At 39.7% G+C, this 24,140-nt stretch overlaps 1 protein-coding gene across 4 annotated transcripts in view; it reads left to right on the top strand.

Moving 5' to 3' along the window:
• The window catches only part of MYLK4 (myosin light chain kinase family member 4), an 81,551-nt gene extending 60,477 nt beyond the window's left edge, over positions 1-21,074 (top strand). For 3 of the 4 annotated variants that reach the window (XM_064426325.1, XM_064426321.1, XM_064426306.1), the window contains 12 exons: positions 87-561; positions 1,440-1,519; positions 4,212-4,317; positions 5,165-5,258; positions 6,301-6,410; positions 7,524-7,665; positions 9,930-10,000; positions 10,739-10,867; positions 11,407-11,559; positions 11,907-11,979; positions 13,522-13,597; positions 15,886-21,074. In XM_064426325.1, the coding sequence (XP_064282395.1) occupies positions 87-561; positions 1,440-1,519; positions 4,212-4,317; positions 5,165-5,258; positions 6,301-6,410; positions 7,524-7,665; positions 9,930-10,000; positions 10,739-10,867; positions 11,407-11,559; positions 11,907-11,979; positions 13,522-13,569 (1,481 nt within the window). In that variant the 3' untranslated portion in view covers positions 13,570-13,597; positions 15,886-21,074. The remainder of the gene's footprint in view (positions 1-86; positions 562-1,439; positions 1,520-4,211; positions 4,318-5,164; positions 5,259-6,300; positions 6,411-7,523; positions 7,666-9,929; positions 10,001-10,738; positions 10,868-11,406; positions 11,560-11,906; positions 11,980-13,521; positions 13,598-15,885) is intronic. The other variant, XM_064426315.1, reaches the window with a different exon arrangement.
• The last annotated feature ends 3,066 nt before the right edge of the window (positions 21,075-24,140 follow it).

Raw genomic sequence — 24,140 nt, 5'->3', positions numbered from 1 at the left:
AAGTTATGCTAAGTGTGCAGCCATATTTTAATAGTGTTACTGACTATCAGAAAACCACTGACAGATTGCTTTGTAATCTCTTACAGATGGGGACATCCAGCAGAGTCAGTCCTGCTCTCAGGAAGAAGAAGTTGATAAGCTCAACAAGGAAAATGCCAAGAGGGAAAGTTCCCTTCTGCTTGAAGTGGATCCTCCCAAGTTTCATACTGAAGAGTCAGAGGAGAAACAAGAAAGTTTGTCTTTAGAAAGCCATTATGAATATAGGAGAAACTCTTTTCAGGAATCGTTCACTCCAGAAAAGCAGCAGGAAGAAGATGCTGTTGATAATGCTTGTCAAAAACTAACTGTGCAGGAGGAGATAGAGAGTGAGTCCCCAGAAGCTGAGGAGAGGAAGGAACATCAGGTGCCTGAAGATGCACTTGAGAAACAACAGGAGGAGAAAGAGAGTGAAGGAGAGGAAAATGCTGTTAAGAGTGAAAAAGGTGCTGAGGAACCATCAGCTCCTTCCCAAAAGGAAGATGAGGCAGAAAAAAGTGATGATGAAGAGGTATCAGAGGGAAGGTAAGGTCTGAAACTGAAACTACACATTCTGAAGAGACCCTTGCTTCAGAAAAATGTGTAGTTCAAGTTTCAAGTCAAAGTGGCTGATTAATACAAATATTGGTGAAAATTTAGCCCAATACAAAAGTTAAAAACATGTTTATGTCTCTGATCTAAGTGAAATTATACTCTTAAAAAAGACAGGTAAACAATCCACCACACATGGTATTAGCAGTGTGCTGTGGTTGTTTTCTTGGGAAATATGTTGGGAACACGGGAATTACATCACGCTATTCTTTATCTCTGAGGAAAATTCTCCCATGGTTATGTTTATATACTGCAATGTCATGTAACTTCAGCAAAATAGATTAGGCCATCTGCCAACTGGGAATTGATTTACTGAAAATGTGATAAATTAAAAGACAACATAAAAATGTTAAAATAAAACAAAATAATAAAAATTAATAATAAAAAAAACCAACTTAAAATTTGCGCGGGCAATTGACCCAATAAATTTGTGTACTGCAATTCTATCTTTGCTGGATTTAATATATAGCCTTTCAGGGATAAACAGGTTTAAGCCCTCAGGAACCTGTATGAACAAAGGGGAAACTCAATGTTCTCCCCGTTCTTTAAAGGTGAGATTGATAGCCTAATGTCAAGTTTAGAAGACCTCAGGTGAGGTTTTCAGTAACTGAGAAACATTTTGCTGTTATAATAAATTTAAGGGCCATTTTTATTTCTCAACATGAATATTAAACCAGTTAATTTTACACCATGAAACAAAATAGCTTAATGTTATTTGAATGCAATATCTGTGTAGGCATTTTTCACCTATGTTTCTAAAGTTGCTCTGCTTTAAGTGTACTCTGCACTAATACCATGTTTTGTCCTTGCAGGTGTAAAAGCTGCGAAAAAGGTACAGGAAATTCTAGTTCAATCCCTGGGCAGACCTGCCAATTTGAGCATAGTAGTAGAAGTGAGCATCAAGTGCATGATGATGGTCTAGTCAAAGACGACAACAAAAAGAGCAGAGTAGTTGCAAAAAGTGCTGATGGCATGTGTAAAACTATAAAAGGCTCTTAAAGGAAGTATCCTAAAGGCAAAGCATGTGATTCCCCTGGTATTACAGTGATGAACAGGGATCTGTAGAAGAGAATGATTTCATGATTCTAATTAGTAGGTGAAAAAGTATGGTAGTTCTGATGGGAAACAGTTTTTCACGGGCTGCATCTTGTGCTGGTGAGAAGTAACACGATTCTGCTTGCTTTCATATTAGAGGCTTCTGCTTTGTCAGAAATTATTCAAAATTAATTTGCTTCTGCCACAGCTACTCCACTTACACTACCCTCTCTCCCTCTTCTTTTAACAAAAGAGCTAAAATCCCTAAGTATAGAGTAGAGGAAGAAATTATATCAGGTGTGGCAAACTTGGTGAGCCTGAGGAAGTGTTGAGAATGTGTCTTAACAGGGAATCTGCAATGCTGTGGACGTAGCCTGAAAAACCATCTTGCTCATATTCACACAATTGTAGTCTGAAGTGAGAACAACTGCAGGCTACAATGTAAAGAAATACAGACTTTTTTGTGTAAGCCCGAATGATGCTGTTGAACAGACAGATAAATGGTGCTCAGGCACCAAACTTTGAAGCAGTTCCTACCATGGTGAGGCAGAGATTTCTAATGTTAAACCTCCATCTTGAGAATTTCAGTGGCTATTCCTGTAAGTGAAATTATGGCATGTGAGGAGGTGGCCTGAAAGACTTGGAAATATATGAGTGTGCATGTGCATACACAAGACTCAAGATGAATTTATCTGCTTTGGGAAAGTGGGGAGAGTGTGGGAGAGGAACATTTATTACAGATTTGCCCTAGGTTTTTGTAGCAGAAAACAGGAGATAGAACACTAAAACTTTAAAATCCATAAACTGTTGTGAGCTCTGGGAAATATTTATGGATGACATTAAGGTTATAGTGTCTCTGTTGGAGCATCTTTGATCTGCAATAGGAAATTGTTCTTGAACAGGGAAAGATCTCCTCTGGCTTGCAGGAAAAGAAAAATATAGGGTATGTCATGGGGAACATTTTGAAGGCAAAAACTTAAACAGAGTTTTGAAAGGCAATCTGGCATCTTTAAAAGAATATTTCCTTGCCCAAAGTTTGGTAATGTTTTTAGCTGAGCTTTCAGAACTACATTTTCTTCTGTCACTTACATGCTGGTGCTGATGGAGTTTGTGTCGTTAGCGTCAAATTTTGCCTTAGGTTAGTGGTTTTCTTGGCATTTTTTGGGTCTCAGTAACGTGCAAAGACCCATACTTACAGTCGTGCAATTCAAACTCCACAGAATCCCAAGTAGGTGGCAAACTTCCAGAAGCCCCAGCTTTTCACAATTCCTTGACCATGAACTAACTTCCTGACCATGTAAGTTATTAACACTGTCAAGAAAAAATCTAGGTACACAGCTGGTGTCCTGGAAAAATGGACATTCACTGAGAATAAGGACAATCTACTGCCACATTAATGACCAAAGTGTTCCTGCCAGCTACATGCTGTCATGGGGTTTCTTGTTTGTGTTTTTGATCATTTTCACTGGAGTAATGAATGGTTTTAAAATTGCTCAACAAGCCTCACACAAAAAGGAGCTGGCATTCCAAACCAGAGAGCTCATATTGAAACACTGGGGCTGTAGCCCTCCCAAATGGTTGAAGAAGTATTTGTCACCTTGGTCAGCCAAAGGTCACTCTCAGGAGTATCAATCAAATGAAAAACAACTTGGGTATGAAATTGAAGACACAACCGCCTGCAAAATGTCCAAAATAGGCGTGGGGGGCTGGTCTCCAGCAGGGATTTTGACATCAGGATGGCAGAAAGGTCCAGCATGTGGAGGTCCAGAAAGTAACACCTGAGACCTGCCAAAACTCCATAGCTGCTGCAGTGCAATATTGGGAACCATCCCTCCTCTGTGCACCTCTTTAGCTTTTATCTGCCATCTATTTTAAGGGCAGAAATTATTCAGAGCAGCATATGAGGGTTGCTGTGTCCTGGGTCATACTGGAAACCCCAAGTGCTGTCCACCAGGGTGAAACTCCCCCATGTGCACAAGCTCTAAATGCCATATTTAAAGGTGATGACCACACTGTGGAGAAGGACAAGTTTTGTCAGTCAGTTGAGAAGGGGATTCTTCACTCTCAACACCAAAAGCTAGGAAATAGTCTCTGTTATCTGGGCCTGCAGGAGAGTTGCTTCTCTTCCTACCCCACTGGAGAGTTAAAGTACATACTCCCCTATTAACAGTCCCTGAGGAGGAAAAAATATTTTAAAAAATCAGAGATTAGGCTGAATTGTAGAGGTCCCTTGTGACTATGAAGCTACATTGGTGTAGTCTAGTGGTCTTCACTTTGCCTCTCCCAGCTGTTGTATGAAAGACGATGACTTAAAAAAGGGGTCCTTGTCTTGGTAGTGTAGTTCTCCAACAACAACCTCTTTTTCTGAGCCAGAGTTTCTGGAATAAAACCCTTGTTCAATACCAGAGAAAGGCCTGTATATAAAGCTTACAGTAAGTGTATTCTGTTCTTAAATGAACTTATCTGGGGAAAAGAGGAGCTAAAATATGGGCTAGACAAGTACTGCATGTGACCACTCATATGCACTCTGTCTGTTTTGTCTTTTTTAGATGATATTCCTACTCCACCAGCACCATTTGATCACCGGATTGTCTCAGCCAAAAGGGTGGGGATCAGCAATTATTATAATGTCAACGAGGATGAAATTCTGGGAGGGTAAGTCAGGTGTAGTAAATCAACTTGGAAAGCAAGGCACAAATTTACAGCCAAGCATCCTGGGAGGTGAATGGAGGCAACATGCCCCACTAGAGCTGAAGTCATGAAAGTCTGAGGTCTTGAAGTGCTTAACAGAGGGATGAAAAGAGGAGGCTGGTTTTATAGTGAGAGTGAATTTTGGCTTGCTATTTGGCACCAGCAGACTTGGCCTGTGTTTGGCATTGTTCTAGGCCAGCCAGATGCCCTCAGGCTTTATGACAGGGCTCCTAGGATGCTGAAATACTTTACCTCAAATTACAGCCAGCAGTATGTAGACACATATTGTAGTCTTCTTCCTCTCAGTGAGTCTCACTCCTGAAGACACATGCTTATTTTCAGATAGATTAGCAGGTTGATCTGACAGGACATGGAGTTACTTATCTCTCATGCTGTCGTTATTTAGGAGAGTGGGATATTGTAATTTTCATGGCAGCATACTCTGGGAAAATGCTTTGTATCATCAAGAAAACACAACCCTCCCATGGAGGAGAATGATGTGATGGAGAGGGGCAGATGTTGCACAGAAGTGAGCCATTATCCTTACAGTATATCCTTGACTTTCCTGGGATTAGTCATTGCAGGTTATGAGGTGAGTATAGTGAATCATGCAAGTGGAGTAGGACCAGATAGAACACAATGTGAAGTTGATGGGCCTAAATGAGTAGCAGCAAGTACAATCTACACAACAAAATAACAGCAACAGAGCAATTGAAATGAAAGCCAGTAGGGAGAGGATAATTTATGATTCTTTATAGTGCAGAGTTGACACCTGTAGCACTGGAAAATGTTTGTTTCTCTTTTTTTCTAGAGGGCGTTTTGGGCAAGTGCACAAATGTGAAGAGAAAGCAACAGGTCTCAAGCTGGCAGCCAAAATTATAAAAGCACAAGGTCCAAAACAGAAGGTTGGTGGAGAATGATATTAACTTTTTGTCGCCCAATGGATCACACGCTGTTCTTCAGCTACACAACAGGCCATGACCAAGTGTCTCACAAGACATCACACTCATAGAATCTACTGGAATACCATTAAATCCAGTTCCACTTCCTGTCTCCTCCAAAACTTTCAATAGCTCATCAAAGTATTATTTTTGGGGTGTTTTCTGTTTCTTTTAAATATATTATTTTTTTCCTTTCTGTTGCTAATTCTATTAGTGTTTTCTTCAATGGTAAAAACATTTGTCAGGCCTGTGACATAGCATATTCCCTCCCAAGCACACTGTAGCCTTTGCTGCAATGACTTGATATCAGTGGGGGCTGATAGCAGGCATGATCTGGGCACCTGACATCAACACAAATACAGATGAGAGCAATTAGTCTGGGCTGTTTTGCAAGCTCTTGGCTATCTGGGACTGGCTTTCACTGGAAATAAAGGCATGATATCCTTTTTCATGGGTGTCATTCAAAGCATTCAAGAATGGGATTTGTCTCAGGTAACTGGGGTTGCTGAGGTGTAGCTGTGGCCAAGCTGATCTTCCAGACCCCCTTTATGGTGAACAGAGAGAGACTGTCATTGTCATTCAGCATGTCTAACATAGTTGGGCTGAATGGAGGTACCAATCTCTCTCCTCTAACTGCAAAACTAGGTTTTGAGGTCTGTCCTAGACTTTACTCAGATTGATTTTGTGCAACTACAGCTGTTTGAACAAAATCCTCTGCTGCCTTTTTTTTTTTTGTTTCCCTTTACATCCCTGGGAGCCTGTTACTTGCCCATGTGGGCTCCCCTCTTCCTTTTCCAGTAAATACCTTAGGATACCTAAATACCTTAAGAAACACCCTACTCAAGCTTTGAATTCAGTCTGTTAGTTCCCATAGCTTTGACATCTACTGCAGGAGCCCTGAGTTTGGTTGCCACAAGAGAAAACATGAAGATAATGCAGATTTGCTTCAAACATAGCTGTCTTAGGAAACAAAAGCATCTGAAGCAATACTCATGGCTCTTTACAGGATGAAGTAAAAAATGAAATTAATGTCATGAACCAGCTGAATCATGTCAACCTCATCCAGCTATATGATGCCTTTGAATCTAAAAATGATATTGTACTCGTCATGGAATAGTAAGTGTGTTCTCTTATTTTCCTTTCTGTGTTTACTCCTTTCATTAGAATTGTCAATTTCCTTTTTGCTTTCTCATGAAATGAGAAATAAAGCTTCTTACAGGTGGAAAATGCATATATGTTCTCATGAACAACAGGAAAAAAACCAGGAATTTAAGAGAAAAGTTTTCCCATGCAGCCATTTTTAAATTTTTTCCAGTAATCTGCCACATTCCTGGTGCCATAAAGCAACTGATCCAATTGAAGATAGAGCTGTGTTACATATCTTATATTTAATTAAATACTTTAATTTGTGTCAGCCAATAAATAAACCTCTTAGAATATCTCCTATTCTATGAGGCAAACAAGAAGACATCTTACATCAAAGAGGAGCCAGCTATGGGTGTTGTGCCTAATCCTTATACTGGGTGCCTGAAAGGATAAACCTGCTTTTATGCTGGGTTATCAGGCTAATAATATCAGGCACAAAATACCTGCCTTAAGCTCAGGTTAAGCAGATGCTGTCTTAAGGAAGCCAAAAAGGCCAAAACTAAAACATTGAAATGTGTGGCAGAAGGGTTCAAAGTTAGGTGAATTTGACTATTCTGGACATTCTCGGATAGTCAACTGAATTTGTTCTATATGATTAACATATCACAAAAGAAAAGTGTCTGTGTACCTATGAACAGATAAACTGGAGGCATACTGAAATGTGAAGAGAAATTAAGTAAATTTTGTTGACTTTAGATTGTTTGAGATTGACCTTTTGGATCCTGTCCCTCTTAAACTCAGAGGGAAGAGACCACAGAATTAAATGTAGATTCTCCATCATGTTGTCTTGGTTTTCCATGGAACATCATTAATTTCCAAAATGAGAACTCAAGACAGCATATTAAATTTCAAGATGTTCATGGTTTTCAATGGATGGGAGACTGGACTCTTAGGCCTTGAAGAGGTTCAGGCCAGTATGCAATGGAACTCACATTTCAGAAAGTTCAGATTAGAGTACAAGCTCATCTTACTGAACTTGACTGTGAATGATAAAAATAGTCAATAGCGTATTTTCTGCATAAGTCTTACTGTATGGGATGGGATTTGAACTTGGTCACTGCTTTATTGTCTTTTTCTCCTCAGTGTGGAAGGAGGAGAGTTATTTGACCGAATTATTGATGAAAACTACAATTTGACAGAAATGGATACAATCTCGTTCATAAAACAGATCTGCAAGGGAATTCAGTACATGCACCAAATGTACATTCTTCATTTGGATCTCAAGGTAGAGTTTTGAGATGTATGTTTTGTGCAGTGACAGATGTGGAAATTCCATTCTTAATGGTAGGCCATAAAGCTTAGCAGATTCCTGTGGCAGAAACAACAAAGAGCCTTATTCTGCTTTCCTTATTTCAATGCATATTTACTTTAACCACATTGAGATCAGTTAAATTACTACAGGACTAAGTAAATTAGATGAAAATTGTGGTCATATGTCATCAAGCTTCATAGCGCTTAAATTTTCCACAGAGTGATTTCATAGAAAGCCAGCAGTTGACTACAAATACGTTGCTATTTTTGATTTCAATACTTAGATATTGTGAAAATATTATTTAATTCAACTGCACAAGCATGTTTTACACATTAGCTGTGGGGTGGCAATTGCCCCAGTTTTGTACTATGCAGAAAGGCATGAGTGAGTAGAATTAAATTCAAGGGTCATTCTGGATCAATGTAAGCCCACACAATTTTCTGAGGACTACACTCAATTGCTGTTGTCATGAAAAGGCATCAATAGATAGTCTGATTAAGGGAAAGTACATTAAAAAGTACTTCCTGAAATGAAAGAAATAAAAAGTCAGTGGTTAATGTCATGAACGTGGCTAGTGTAGGTGAAAGCCCAGAGAAAGGTGGCAGATTCTCTACCATGGACTTACACATGTACAAGTACTTAACCGTACTTACACATTCTCACTCTGGCCAGCTGCAAATAGTCAACTGCCACCCCTTAGAAAACACTTGTTATTATTTTTCATTAAACTATACACTTGAGCTGGCTCTTTTTACCTTAGCCCCATTTTTAAAATTAAATAATGGAATTGTTTCTTACCTCTATTTAGTGCAGGAATAAAATGGGATGATGTCTTTAGCATTATGACTGGCTAGAAAGCTTCCTAGTGATCCCTGAGCTTTACAATACAATAAAAAGAAACAAGGAGAGCACAAGATGGTTTTCTCTTTGGTGAGATTTTTATAACAGCTGCTGGTTTTGGCTTGCAATAACTGAGTTAATATAGTACATCTTTAATGTTGTTAGCATCCATATTATTGCAGTGGTTAAGGAAATGAGCAGATGCTTGTTGGGACCTGCTTCTGTAGCCGATCGATGGCCAGACTTACTTTTCTCTTTCTCTATAAACATCCAGTTACCTAGAAACCTGTCAAACAGAAGTTCATACAGTTCTTTGGGACACATTAATTATGATCTTGAGATGGCACAGTTTTAATATGAGGTCAAACTGCTGACAAAAAGATACATATACAATCCAAGAAATTAATCCCAGAGATCTCTTTTCATGTGCTCGCCAGCTACAGCTTCTCCCTTCTGTTTTGCTTGTTCATATATTGCTGTCAGTAACAAATGAGTTTGGGAAAGAAAGCTTGAAATTGAAAGAAAATCATCTTGACCATAATCATCCAGGACCTCAGAAACTATGGACATATGGTGTTTAAAAGTCCTACATGTAAAATGAATTAGTAATGGTGACAAAGGTTAACTAATGTTTTAAGTGTTGAGGGCTGTTTTGTTTCAAAGAGGACTCACTGAGCAACAAGACAGAGTAGCTATAAAAGTCCTGGCAGTGATTATGGTTCTGTGCTTTAGGTATTTACATTTCAAAGACAATTGGCCAAATCCTTCTCTCAGTTCCTTCTGTAAGGATTTGGAGTAATTCTTGGAAGTTAATGGATTCCTGCCAGGAAAGTGAAGAGTAACATTTGGCCCTGTGAAAATCAGAGAGATTTAACCTGTGAATCCTATTTTTTGCTAAAACACCTGAAAAAAACATGAAGTTGATGTGACTGGCTTAATATATTAATGTTCAGTCTGACAGAACATTTGAGCACTCAGAAATGTAAAGCTGTAGGATAAATTTCAAAGCCCAAAAAATTTAATTTTTTTTAAAGTCAGTGTGAGCTTAAGGTCTGTAAAGTCACAGTGAAAGCATCCTGAAACCCCTTCTTGGAAGTCTGTGTTCCCTGTCCCCCTCCCCCTAATGAGTTCTTTATCTGAACTGCTGCCTTATGTCAAATTGAAAAGCTGTGGCATAGGAAAAGCAGTTGAAAGGCACAAAATGCATGGCTCTGATTGCTGTGTGACAGCAAGGGGGGTATCCATGCAAAGAGATCTGAACAAGGAGGAAAGCAAAAGGTGCTTGTGAGATATTTGCACTGTTATTAGTGTTTTTCTTCCTACAGTTTACTAAAAGCCTAGTTTTTCATACTTGTTTCTCATTCAGGTTTTTTTCTTTTTTTTCTTTCTCTTGGCAGCCTGAGAATATCCTGTGTGTGAACCGAGAGGCAAATCAAATAAAAATTATTGATTTTGGATTGGCGAGAAGGTACATGCGTGTGCTCTCACTAATCAAAAATGAATTAGGAAACAATGAAAAAAGTATTGCATCCCTGCAATGATGTATTTGATACATAATGGTCTTCTACTGTTCTTAGAACAAATTTGTTTCTTTTAACCAGGGATATCTTTTAATATGGAATGTTTGGAGCTGAGTGAAAAAGATTTGCCCTGAAACCTTCTTTTCAGATAGGTGGTTGAAAGAGGGCTGATTTTCACTAAGAATGCATATAAGTATCTTGGAACAGGTAAAATGCACAAAAATAGTGGTACATATTTTCTAGTCTCTTGTCTCCAGTATTAAGATATTCTTCAAAAGAGAGTGTAAGATACCATTGAGGGCTCTTACAAAATATCCCATGCTATATCCCTTTCTAGTTTAATTAGGTGCTATAGCCTCAGTGAAGGATTTACTGGTTAAAAATTTCATGCCTATGATATGGAGAAGTCCCAAAAGGATGGTAAGACCTGCTCTGAGAAGTCCTTGAATTATGAATTTCTTCCTTTTTGTAGCAATTGCATTTTGTCCTAGTATGATACAAAGCTTGAAAATACTTTTCATTCTATATATGGGTATATTTCTTTTTAGCTTGTGCCTCTGTCTGTCCTTGTTTTCCTAATGAATTTTCTGTATGCTTCTGGAATTCCTCTAAGTGCTAGACAATTGATGATGCAACTTTAATAAGAACTGTAATTGATGCCCTTTTTTAATGTTTCCATTTCCTAGATATAAACCCAGGGAAAAACTTCGAGTTAACTTTGGGACTCCAGAATTTCTTGCTCCTGAAGTTGTGAATTATGAGTTTGTCTCTTTTCCTACAGACATGTGGAGTTTAGGAGTCATTGCTTATATGCTGTAAGTAGGATTTAGTATCTGCTTTGTAGGCTGTTTCTGGGTTGAACTGTGTCAGTCATCCAAGTTTGCTGTTATGCTGGAAGAGTGAAAAATTGTGTATCCAAAATAGGAAATGTAGACTTCTTTCCAAGTTCCCTATTGAGAAATCTCTCTTTTCCAATTGCCATGAACTTTTCATCTTTGTTTTTTTGCACATCTCTCAGGAGTGTTTGAGCATCACACTTCCAGAATAATGTAAGCTGCTTGGTAAATTCCCAGTGGTTAGTACAAGAGTGGTCAGAGGTCTAGAAAATATGACCTACCATGAAAGACAGTAATGCTTGGTGTGTTAGAGAAGAGAGGTGATTAAACTTGTAAATAGATGAGAAAATGGGAATGGTCTGGAGACCTTCTTAGAGAATAGTATTTTTAAAGTTAGGTCAGAGTGACAGAACAATCTTAGCTGGCACATTGGAGACCATGTACAGGAAGAGCGAAAGACAGGAGGACTGAACATATTCCTTCTATGTTTCTACTGAATATAATCCTTTTTACTTCAGCCTCACTGGATTGTCTCCTTTTTTGGGTGATGATGACAATGAGACCCTCAACAATATCCTGGCCTGTAACTGGGATTTTGAAGATGAGGAATTTCGAGATGTTTCTGATGAGGCCAAAGATTTCATCTCAAAGCTTCTCATCAAGGAAAAATGGTATATAATCCTGTATCTTTGAAATGTGTACTTCATGCCATCATGACACATTTGTGTCACTTGTTCTGCTCCACTGCAGGACTAATACGACTTATATGTTTTTTATGCCCACATACAGTATTATAATGATACTTCATTGATGTTGTTCATTGTGTCCATCAAATACTCTGAAATTACCTGAATACATTTTTACTGTGAAACAAAACTTAATTAATCTGCTGTCTGTCATACTGTTCTGAAATGACAGTGTTGAAAGATGGCAGAACACATGACCTGTAGCAGATAATTGCTAAAGTGTAAGATTCTGGGAAAAAACTCATTTTAATAGCATTCTGGTTTTCCTCTAGCTGGAGATTAAGTGCAACTGCTGCCTTAAAACACCCATGGTTAACAGATCACAAGCTCCACTGCAGACTCCAGGTCCCTACATTTAAATATTCTTGTGCATCTACTGTTGCCCTCTTGTGCTGCTGCATCACTTTGCTTTGACATTTTTCTTAACTTCATTTGAGTCTTTGTTACTGATTCATTTCTTGCCACTGTGAGCCACGTGTGTCCCATTGCTTTTTTTTAGCTGTAAGAATTTGCATGCTCACATTTGCTTATCAGTTCTTGCATGTCTGGGAGGAAAGAAAAGATCCTGCAATGCTGTGTGCTGCTGAGTGGGTCAATTTCTTATCAAAGTATTTATTAAATGAGCACTGAATTTCTGTATTAAAAGGATTTTCCAGCTAGGGATGATTCTTGTTCCTACTTTAAAAACCCTTTCAGGCTCTCCTGAAGATCCCCCAAGGGCTGTTTCATTCTACCTCTTCTAAAGAGATACCTTTCCCAACAGAGCTTGGAACTTCACCTGGTGCTTACCTTGGTAGTTAAACACCTTCTTGCCCTACAATGGTAGCCAGCTTAGTGGCCAACACGGAAGAAGTTGTTTGCTCAAGCAAACAATTCAGTTGGGCTGAGTTGGAGGAGCAACAAGATTTTAAGTCACTTTTAAAACACTTTTTTAAATTGGAGGTTATTCCTGTGTCAGTAATTTTTGGAGATTCGTGCTGTTGGTGGCACCTCTGTTGGCTGTTTCTAAGTGAGTCCACTCTGTGGTTCAGTGGTTCACAAAGGATAATTTTAAACAGGTTTCAGAATTTTCACAGCATTTGAAGTGCAATAATCAGTTATTTTGTTGCAGGCAGAGCACTTCTGAGTTAAATAAAATGACTGCTGTATTGTCTAGGATATATATGTCAAGGTGCATATACAGCCATCATTAAGAATTAATAGATGATATTAATTAACAAAATAGTGTTGTTAAAAGAAAAGATTGTGATGATAATCAAGCAGAGGTAGCCCTACTGATAAGGCAGTGGGATGGACTGAACAGCATCTTGTCAGCTCTGTCCTTGTAAGATGTTCCTGTTATAGACTAAGGATAACCAGAACTACTATAAAATAGGATATAAAAAATCAAATAAATTACTCAAATTTTCACTTAAATTTAGTTTTTGTTGTAATATCCCAGAACAGCAATGCCCATGAGATTATTAGAAGATTTGTAAGTCAGTGTGCACAACAAAAATAGGAGAGTTTGTCATGGTTAATATATCTTCAGAGTCTTTTGTAGGATATAATTTGACTCCTTTAGTTGGGCTTCAGTGAGACTCTGATTTCTGCAATCTGGGGAAGAGACAGTCTTTTCCAAATGCTGCAGGAACACAAACTACTGTCCTTCCTATCACCATTTTTTTCCTCAGGAAATCCTAACCAAATGCAAGCCTTACAGCTCATGTTGTCCTTTGCATCTTCTCCCCCAGCGTTTTTATTCATACTTGTGCTTTGCAAAATAGCTTCACTAAACATGCTGATGTTGCAGTGTTCTTCTGCCATTACCTTAAGTAGAAGTAAGATGTGATTAATCTTAAATTAGTGCTCCAATAATGATGTCTTTTTATTTTTTTTTCCCCTTAGAGAAAGGCTAAAGGTGACTGCGTGTCTCAAGCACCCCTGGCTAAATAACCTCTCTGAAAGAGCTGCCAAACAGAAGGTTTGTTTCAGGTCCCAAATGTTCCTTCAGATGTAAAAGCTGTATCCCCTGTGGAAGGGATCAGTGGACAGCTGAAAACCTTGGGTAGTCCAAAGTGCACGGTCCAAACTGTATTCACCACCACCATCCCTGCTGCTGTCTGGAAGGCATTCAAAATGTAAACTGGCTCTATTACTTATACCAAGTAACAGCAACGTGCAAAATAATTAATGGGTATGGAGCCATATGTGCTGCAAACCCTGGCCATTTTAGAGGGAATGGTAATGCTCCCACTGGCTCTCATGGGGCAGGGATTTCACCCAATAATTTTTCAGTGTTGAAAGCTTTCGGGTTTTCATGCTGTGGTTAGAAGTATGGTTTAAAAAGGGTAGAAATATGAAAAATAACAACTTTTTAGCAGAGGCACGGGCCAGACCCTCAGGGCAGCTTGACTAACTGCAGCAAAATCAAAACAAGGTGACCCCTAAAAGAAGCTGCTCCACATGTCTGAGGACACAGTTCTGACAGGGCACTTACCTCCCCTTTTAGCAGCCCAAAGGAGTCTGACAGAGCATCTCTCTGTCCTTTCTCCCTGGCTCCTTGTCTTTGCCCTTTCATTAACAAACAGTTCATTAGTGGTTCTCGGCTGCCTCCCCTGGGCATCAGGCAGACTTAAGTCTGCTCTCTTTTTCTGTCCCTGGTCTTTGACCAATGCACACTCACTGGGTCACTTTGAAATCGCGCTGCCTCAGGCAGTGCAGTGTCTCCATAAACCAATACTCCAATTCCCCTTGCCACTTTCACCAATTATCACAAAAATTGGTGGCTCTGCTCAGGGCCAGGGGAACTGCTCAAAGGTTCTGGAGGCCATCTCTGGCCAAAACTCAGTGGAGGGTCAAGATGTGAATTAGGCTGAGAACACACACGTACACTGTAAAACCACTTCCTTTTCATAGTGCGTCATGAGTAACAACAGGATGCCAAAATAAAAGTAGTCCACCTTTCACCACTTGCCAAAAGGCAAGTTTTTAATGGTGCCATCATACATCATCTGCTTGGTAGGACAAGTGATATACTGGGTTTTTTTTGCAACAAGTTTTTTCCAGGAACATGTGGAAAACAGAGTATTGTGAGAGGTTGAAATTTTTGTTCTAAGTAAGATTAGAGCAGATTTTATACAGTGTAGTGGGATAACACAGAAGCTAATGATCTTTACATGAGCTATTTCAGAGAACTGAAGATGCCTTTCAGTGTATACAGTGGAAGCCAGTAAGGACTAAGGTACCATTATGACACCCCACTTGCTCTCTGAAGCCATGCAACTTCCTGATATGGTAATATCTGACCATTGGCTTCTGGAGTAGAAATCCAGTGGGAATTTATACCTCTTTGTGACCCTCTGCATTCAACCTCACATCACTGGTGCTGAGACAGATTCCTTGAAGCTTTGGTCTACTCACCTGTGTGCTTCTACACAGTAGATATCTGAACAGGTTTTCCGGCCCTGTTGCAAGATTAGTGTTTGTATCTGTTTCCCATTTCAAGCCACTAACTTGTGGCAGCAAACACAACAACAAAATGGTGAAAATTCTCCCTCTGCAGTGCAGGAAGCACTGTATTACACAATTTTATGTTACAACCAAAGTCAACGTTAAGATAAATTGACTGTCCAACAGCAGTCAAAATTATTTTTAAATAAACTTTTAATAGCTTTGTAACATAGTAACCTACCCATGATCTAACTTGCAGGAAAATCTGGTTTTGGCTTTTGCAGTGTTATTTCCTCTGTGTGTGTTTTTCTTTTTGGAGTTTATTTGAGTTTACTTAATGAGTGGATCTAAAGTCATAGCTGTGCTTTATTTTTAAAGAATCCCTTTAGCTATTTTTATCAGGCAAGTAGTATGGTTACCACATTTCACCCAAAATAATGCACTCAAGTGCCAGTGGATTTAAACCTGGCATTATAAATGCTTGCAGTGGTAACACAAATAAATGGAGAGGTTTGCAGCATGTCTTTGCAGGCCATGATCTGTATGACAAGAGAAGTAAAAAAAGCAGAGTAACTGCATTTAAAGAGATACTTCCAGGATCAATTCTCTACTTAACAAAGAAGCCTTGTCTTTTTAATATTGTATAAAACATTTCACAGAAAAGGTGGCTGTGAGAATCGTTTGTAAGCAAGAAACTTCAGTGCTGCTTTCTTTTACTTTTGCACAAAGAAACCACCATGTGGTTATCCCAGAACATTTAACCAAAAGAAAAAAATATACTGCTGAATTAACTGGATTCTTGTTTTGTTTATTTTTCAGAGAAGCTGCTGTGTGGTTACTGCTGCTAAGAGATTTGAAAATATCAGCAGTCTCGGTGCTTTAACCCCCTGCCATTACTGAGACTTCTACTAAATGGACCAACAGCACTTTAGTTGCAGGACAAGTCCCAGCATTGTGAAGCTGCTTCTTCTCTATTCAGCTGTTAAAAGAAGGAAAGTATTTCTCCAGGTTGCAGGAACGTGTTTCTTCTGAAGCAGCGTGGTCTCCATGCCTGCAAGTGCTACATTAGCTTGGTTTCATAATGAACTTTTCTCTATCTAGTCTTATGTCCTCATTTACTTATCAAAGGCTCCTTAAAGTTTAAATTATCATGTAAAATTAACTGTTTCTCATGTGTTCCCAGAAGGCAATCTGTCACTATGTTATATCTGTTTCCAAAGTTCATTTGACACTGAAGTCAAATAATAATAAAAAAACAACAACAACAACAACAACAAAACAAAACAAAACAAAAACAACTAAAAACCAAATTGCAGCAAATTTAAAGCTGCCTTTAGTAGATGATTTGAAGTTTGTTTTTCCTGTCACACTAAAATGAGTTAAGGATTAGCTCAACCAGAGTTAAAGCCATGTTAATGTAACACCATTGGAAGGGAGAAATGAGGCTTTCCTTGTGTACAGGTGAATTTGCTGCAACTGTGGTATGGTACATTTCAGGATTTTTCAGCCTGATGAATTACTGCTCGCTGTAAATACACTTGGATTAATTAAACAAGAAAGAGAACAAGGCACTATTCACTTGTACCCGTGCAGACCCTGTTCACCAAAATGCAAATATAATTCAGAGTTATTTTAACAGAGGGTGATTTTATATCAGCTAATCTGTTTAATGCTAATTTAACTGGTTAGGACCACTGGCAAAGAGGGGAGTCAGTGCTTTGCTCATTGTAACCTCTCAGTACAGGCTCAAGTAAAAATCCTCTGTATTTCTAAAGTTTTCTTATCTTGCTCCCAAGCCTTTCTGATTCTTAACTAGGTAAAAAAAATAGGAGTCAGAACAGTTGAATTCTTCACCTGAAATTTTTTGTTTATGGCTCATCATTAAGTGAATCTAAGTTGCCAAAGCTCTGAAGTTAAAATAATGAGACTTCCTGCTGTATATGGCTTTCTTACTGCTTGGTTTCAGAACTACATAAATGCAAATTGTACTGAGTATTTTATTTAATCATGCTGTTGTGGTGTCTTTACATTGTCTTTGCTTAATGCAGTTCTGATCAAACCACATATTAACATTGCATTTCTATTTCTCATTTCATATGTTTATATATTTAAGTTCTGTCTTTTTAAAAAAGGGATCAACATAAAGACAAAACAGTATTATTCATCACCATGCAATGAGTGGCTTCTCACACCTTTGTCCTTTCTGGGCAGCATTAATTTTGAAATGAAAAGGGGCCCATTACTGGGACATCATGGCCATCACACACTCTACAGCCAGTTTGATCCAGTGTTTTAGAATCATTGTAGTACATCCCTTAAGACTGCTCCTGTAAATGAACTGGGCTTCTTACAACTGTGACATCTTAGTAATACTGATGTGTTGCAACAGAGATTGCAAATAATGCTATCACACACTGACATGCCATGTAGCTTTTATACAATATAGAGCACTGCCACCTTCAAATCCTCATCTGCAGCCTTTATTAAAGTAAATGTTGCCAAGCAGAAATGGAAGTTTCTTTGGGAAAAGACTGACCTGTATCAAAGCAAGAAAATGAGCATATGACTTCTAGGTAGAAGCTGAGCTGCTTATTTTTAGTCACCATTTACATTTGTCTGGTCAAAATGAATATAAAAGTTGCCTTTCAGTTAGGGCTGGAGTTCCCACTCCTGTTCTGACTGTCTGCAAGATGTTGTAGCTTCTTGTACAGTAAACAACTCAATGATCAGACTAAAATTCCAAAACTATTTTGGAATTACAAGATCTCATTATGCACTTTAGTGCCATTGTTGTAGAATTGGATCAGGGTTTTGTTTTTCCTTTGGTAGATTTTACATGGATAAATTGCATGTAATTTTGAACCTTATTAACAATACTAAAATAATAGTGTGACTACAGTCTTTTCTGCTTTGTTGCTCAGTTGAATTAAGAGGATTTATTATTTTTTGATATATACATCTGAGTAGTAATTAAGAGCTTAGTGCCATGAAGATCAGCCCAGTGTTAGAATATGCTGCATTGAATCAACCACAAATCCTCCAGGAACTGTAGGAAAATGTGGCCTCTGTTGAGCACATCCCCCCAGTTCATCTGTACAGTGCTCTGTCAGAAATAGGAACGCATGGGAGGATAGAAGAGCTGGACATATTTTCCCCACCTTGAAAATTTAGGCATGAGTTGTGCAGGGGACCCCTCAGCAGCCTCTGGCTTGTGCTACTGGGCAGTGTGCTAACACAATTAGGGCATTTAAGTTCCATTCTTCACAACATGGATAATGAGGGTCCCTCTCTAGAGTCTTGTCTGTGAATTGTCTCACTGTTTCATTCTTGGAACAGCTCCTGTAGTAGGGGCTGAATTTGAGGGCGGGCCAGTCAGAGGAGGTTGGACTGAGAAAGTTTCTGCAGTGACTGAAGGTGCCATTTGCTACCCAGGATTAATCCTAAGTGGGCTTGCAGGTGTGCAGTGGAGAAGGACAGATTCCCAAGTGCACTTCTGCTTTTTTTCTCCAGGGGTGCTGGATCTGCAGCACTGAGTCAAAAGGGACGTACCTTACCTAGGGCCTTACTGTCACCAAGGGTAAAAAATTATACTGCTGTGTAATCATCACTGCTGTGTATAGCAATGTGCCTGAGAAAAATGTCTCCAGAGATGTTCATTTGTGTCTTATATCCACCTCAACATGAGAAAGAGCTTCTTTACATTGAGGGTGGCAGAGCACTGGAACAGGCTGCCCAGGGAGATCATGGAGTCTCCCTCTCTGGGGATGTTCCAAACCACTCTTGATGTGTTCCTGTGTCATCTGCTTTAGGTGACCCTGCCTTGGCAAGGGGGTTGGACTAGATGATCTCCAGAGGTCCCTTTCAACCCTAAAAATTATGTAATTCTGTGATTCTGGGATCTTTTCTGGCTGTTGTAATTTTAGTAAATAATAGCGTGAGACAGATTCTTTTTAGTGGCTTCCTAGCTGTGTCTCATTGCACGTCGAGCAGTATGCTGTTTTGTGTGTGCCCACATATGCAAGTTTGATTTGCATTCTGTTTTACTTTGCCCTACCACTGGAAACATTCTAGGGTGAGTTGGATAGGCCCGTAAGCAACCTGATCAAGTGGGAGACCTCATTTCTCATTGCAGGAAGGTTGGACTAGATGACCTTTAAAGGTCCCATCCAACTCAAACTCTTCTGTGATTCTATGATTTTATGATTTAAGTATGTTCTGTAATGACTAATAGTTAAGTCCTGCTGTGTTAAATCATTGTTTTGACACATCATAATTTATTTTCTACTAGGTCATAATAATACTAAGGCTACTAGGTTCTACAAAGTCACCTACATCTGTGTGAGTTTGCTTATAATTTTTGCTACTTATTGGCTTATGTAATTGCATTTGGAAACTGTGAATTGCTGTGCTTGTGAGCAGGTTTGGGTGTGAAAGACACTGTTCTAGCTTCTTTTATTCCATCTAGCTGTGTACTAAAAGACAGACAGGGATGACTGCAGGTGCCTCAAGAGTGGTATAGAAACATCAGTTGTGGTCGGAGGGATGAAGTGCCCAGATGCTGTGCTTGTCTTGTGCATTCTTCCTGACATTTAAAAATTAAAAAAATAAAATCCTGGGAATATGACAAGTATCACCTGGCACTCAAAAGAATCAGGACACTGTCATTCTCACTCCTGTAGATGCAGCAGGTATACTAGATGCCAGATATACTGGCGTAGTCTAAAACTACTTCAAGATTAGAAGCAAATATACTTGGCACAAGATGGGACATCAGTGGTTTTTCAATGGCTTTTATATGTTGTACATCCTGAAGATTATGAAATGGGTAAAAACCTCTTCTGCAGAAAGATGTCCATGCTATCATGTCCATGTTTGTGAACACCTGCAGCCAGTCACTCTTCTGGATACCCTCACAGCATAAGCAGCTGGCAACCTGGACAATCCACTCTGGAGATTACAAGAGCAGTTGCTTTTTGATTTTGTTTTTATATTACCTCTAATGGCAGAAGCTGAATGAAGTAAAAGTCAACCTAAATTCTTGATTCCAACCAGGAATAACAGGGTAACTCACAGAAATAAGAGAAATGCTAGATCCACTTTTTGTGATGTGAGTAGTGGAAGAGCCCAGTTTAACCACCCCGCCTTCCTGCCAAAAATATCTAATTTGCACCAGTCCTGATCAGTAAAAATGAAAGGAACCATAATCTTTTTAACAGTGAAGGAATCTCAATCAAGAAACAGTTTTTCTGCAGTGGTTAAATTGCTGCAGTAAAAGTCAAGTTATTTTAGCATTTTCAGTTTAATGCTGACACTATGAATCACTGACAGCCTCTTTCAGCAAAATGGCACCCACCAGGAGCTGTGAGAAACAAAGGTGTTTGTCAGCTCTTCTCCACTGATGGAAACCTGGAATAATTGGATTCCATTCCTCTGGATCCAGTGAGCAGGGCAATTCTTAGCTTTTGGACTTTTGATATGTGATAACGGATGCAGTTTTGCACCCAGAGTAGTGATGAATGGATGAATGAGCACCGATGCTCCAAATTCCTTCCAGGAGGATGATGCATCTTCACGTGCTACATTTATCACCGATACGTACTTGTTCTTGTGTCTCCTATGTATAAAACTAAACTCTGCATTAATCTGTTTAGGAATGCTAGACTGTTTCACCTTCCATGAAGGCTTGGTAGCTGAACAGCTAACTACCTGTTTCAAACTTAGATGAAGACTGGTAGAGATGGTGTTTTGTAAATATGTTGTTTAGCCGTGTCTGTAGAGTTGGTGATCTCATTTTGGTGTGGCAGAACTAATGTTTGTGTACCCCATGACAACTTTCCTTGAATTTAGAGAACAGGCATGTGGCAACTAAATCATGAAGCATGTGGATTTTCATGTACCTTTATCACTTTGGTTTGCATATCTGGTTTTGTAGATTAACTCATGTATCTCTGGTATGTGTTCTTTTGTGAAAATCATGAAAAAGATGATTGTAAAAAGATGAATGAGGAATAAATGCTGATTTTGTTTACTCCAGGGTTTTTGTTTGCTGTATTTAATATGTCTGTCATTTATATTAGTGACAGAAAGAAGTGTGGCCTTTTTCCCTACTGCTGTCTCTAGGTACATGAAGAGAAAAGTAATTTCCATTGAAACAAATGTACCTGTGTCAAAGTTTGACTCAGGCTCACAGTTTGTACTCACTCCTTGTAAGAAAATCTCGGCTCTCTCTGCATGTAAATGGGACTTGAGGTGCTTTGACTGCAGTCTTGCTGGAAGTCCTTAAGACCAGGTTACTAAGGAGGAAATTAGAAATTACTGAAATTTCTGGTGTTTGGCCACTCAAGAGACCTGGTGTACTTTTCTCCCTAATTTGTCACACTTGCACCACTGGCCTATTCAGTGTTGCCGTCTGGGAGCTGCACTTTAACCTTACGCCATCTAGGAGTTCATCGACTACCAAAACAGTCTGGAATCCGAATTCTTGTTTCCTGCAGAGTTAAATCAAACTTCAAGTGGGCTGGCTAGTGAAAAAATAAAGAGCGAGAGTAAAAATTGAGGAAAAGGTTACAGGGTAAAAAATCAGGAAGCAACCTCTGATGGACACCGGCCTATATTCAGTAAGCAGAAATTTTTCTGGAATTTTTCTGGCTGGTTTACCCACAGCTCTGGGTGCAGCACTTGAGACATGCACCATACTTGAGAAACAACTTTGGCTTCTTACACTGGAAGGTTCTCATTTAACACCAGCCTGTATTTGATAAACCTGAGGTTTGCAGGTGTAAGATTTAAGTGTACATCCTCCTGATGAAGCTGCAAGTTAAATCACCCAAAGGGTTCCACTCATTCCCCAGAGAGCCCAGTGCTCCTGGCTGATGTGAAACAAAGCCATCGCAATCCAGCTGGCAGAGCTTGGGGGCTGAAGGAATCAACAAGAGAACAATTTTACAGCAGCCAAGCACAGGACTTGCAGCTTTTACAGCTGCCCAAGGCAGCCCCAAGACCACCAGCCATTTCAACAGGAGCCCAGGCTGGCTGGTGAGCCCAGGCAAAACCTATGCTCCAGCATCTGTCCACAAAGGACCCGGGGGAGTTCAGTAGGTGTCTGAAAATCTTTCAGGGTGACAACCCAGGATGAGCTCCTATGCATGACAAGGCCTTACACCATTGCTCTTCATGTGCCTTTCTTGAAACTCGTTGCTGTGTTTTAGTTTACAGTGCCTTTGACCCTGGTGTAGGAGTTTTTGTCCAGAAAATATTAACATCTGTGCCTTAAAACCGATGAGGAAGACTTTGCTGTTGTACTTTGGTCCTCTCAACAGCTCCTGCTAAATGCATGCTGTTGGCAAAAATAAAATAAATGGGGCTCAGCTCCCTGTATGTGTCTGTAAAGCAGCTCAACACTTTAAAAATGCGTTCCCTAAGTTCATGTGGTTAAAAATATGTTGACTACAGGAAAAAAATTCAACAAGGGACGTTCATAATTCTTCATTAATTAATAGTCAACCCTTTTTCTCCCCCAATTATTTCAAACACCTGCTCACAGTAAATTTCCTTTGCAGTTTTTTAATGCTATTTTAATATTACCCAGAACTTGGAAACATACACTAAGCTTCTCTTATTTTTAATTATTTTCAAATTAATTTTAATTTTCTGAATATTTTCAGTGCTGCTCATTCATTCAATAAAACTGAATTTTAATTTTAATTTTTTTTTCTTTAAAGGCCTCCTAAACTTTCCAGAGAAACTTTATGGACTGTTTTAATGAAAGCTTTTGGAAAAGGGACTGGATATTTCAAAATTCCTCTCTTGAAGCCTCCTCATCCAAAAAGAAGTGGGAGGGGGGAAATCAGTTCATCTGGTGACTCACATCTCTTGCATGCAAGTAGGAATTCATCCAGGAGCAGAGCCATCTTGTATTCGGAGTGCAGGCTCTTCTGGGTGCAACAGCAGGGCCAGCACCCCCAGCAGCACCTCTCCTGTGCTGGGTGGGCTGTGTCTGTCCCCAGGCTTCCAGCTTGTGTCCATCTTCAGTGGCTGCACAGAGAACATCTGCGCTGCCACCACAGACGCCAGGCTCTCCCTGTGGCTCAACATACTGGGGGACACAGAGCTGTGACTGTGGCAGAGATGAGGAAGGGAGGGTGAAAGTTATTTTTTTCCAGAGCTACATGCATGTCCTCTCTTTGCTTTAGGTGCCCAGTCACTGTTCCATGAGCTCTGATCTTTGTCTATCTCCGTGACTTATGGAGCTGTGACATCTGACCGCTGTAAACAGATCAGGGCAAACAACCTTCAGGATGACCTTGGTCCTCCCATAACAGGAATACTCACATGGAGGGGGTACTGAGACACCCCTGCTCTGAACCTTGAATGTGTTCACCCCATTTCAGTCTGTGTGGTCTCAGGGGTCAGGGATAATTTAGAGACAGGTGGCAGGGTCTTGCCTGGCAAAAATGTGGTGGCCTCATTGTGTCAACTGAGCATTCCTGCTGCATCGCCGTGTCACCTGCTGCTTGTGCCCCTCCGCTTTGTCAGGCAGTCCATAATGGGTTTCTAATCCCTCACTGACAAAGCTCATGTCATGGGTAACACTGGGGAAACCAATCCACCAGATTGCTGAAAGGAGATATGTAACTAGCACTGACATTTGCTAAGTTTTTTCATTTTCCTTTTAGCTTTATTTTTTTGTTATGGTTCACTTGTGCAGACTTAAGAAATATCCATTGTAAGGAGCTTTCATCTACTCTGCTCTTAATCTCTGCAGATGCCCATGTTCTATGGACCAGAAGAAGCCTTCTAATATTAGGAATGTGTTGATTTTTTTAATCTTTTCCCCAGTGAAAGTGCCATCCCAGAGCTACTCAGATGGCCTGAAATGTTAGACTTAGTCACAGGCATTTGTAGTCAGAGCAAAAAGCAATAGCAGCTGCTGCAACAGCAGCAAGTTGTGTCGTGATCGTGGACACCTTCCTGAGCTGGGGCCAAAGCTGTCAGTCAGTCAGTCAGTCAGTCAGTCAGTCAGTCAGTCCCCCAGTACCACCGGGGGGAACCGGTACCACTGGGAGGGCGATGTC

The sequence above is a fragment of the Passer domesticus genome, chromosome 1 (assembly GCF_036417665.1).
Source record: "Passer domesticus isolate bPasDom1 chromosome 1, bPasDom1.hap1, whole genome shotgun sequence".
Lineage (NCBI taxonomy): Eukaryota > Metazoa > Chordata > Aves > Passeriformes > Passeridae > Passer > Passer domesticus.
The sequence above is the reverse complement of the archived record's forward strand: the minus strand, read 5'-3'. Positions and strand labels throughout refer to the sequence as shown.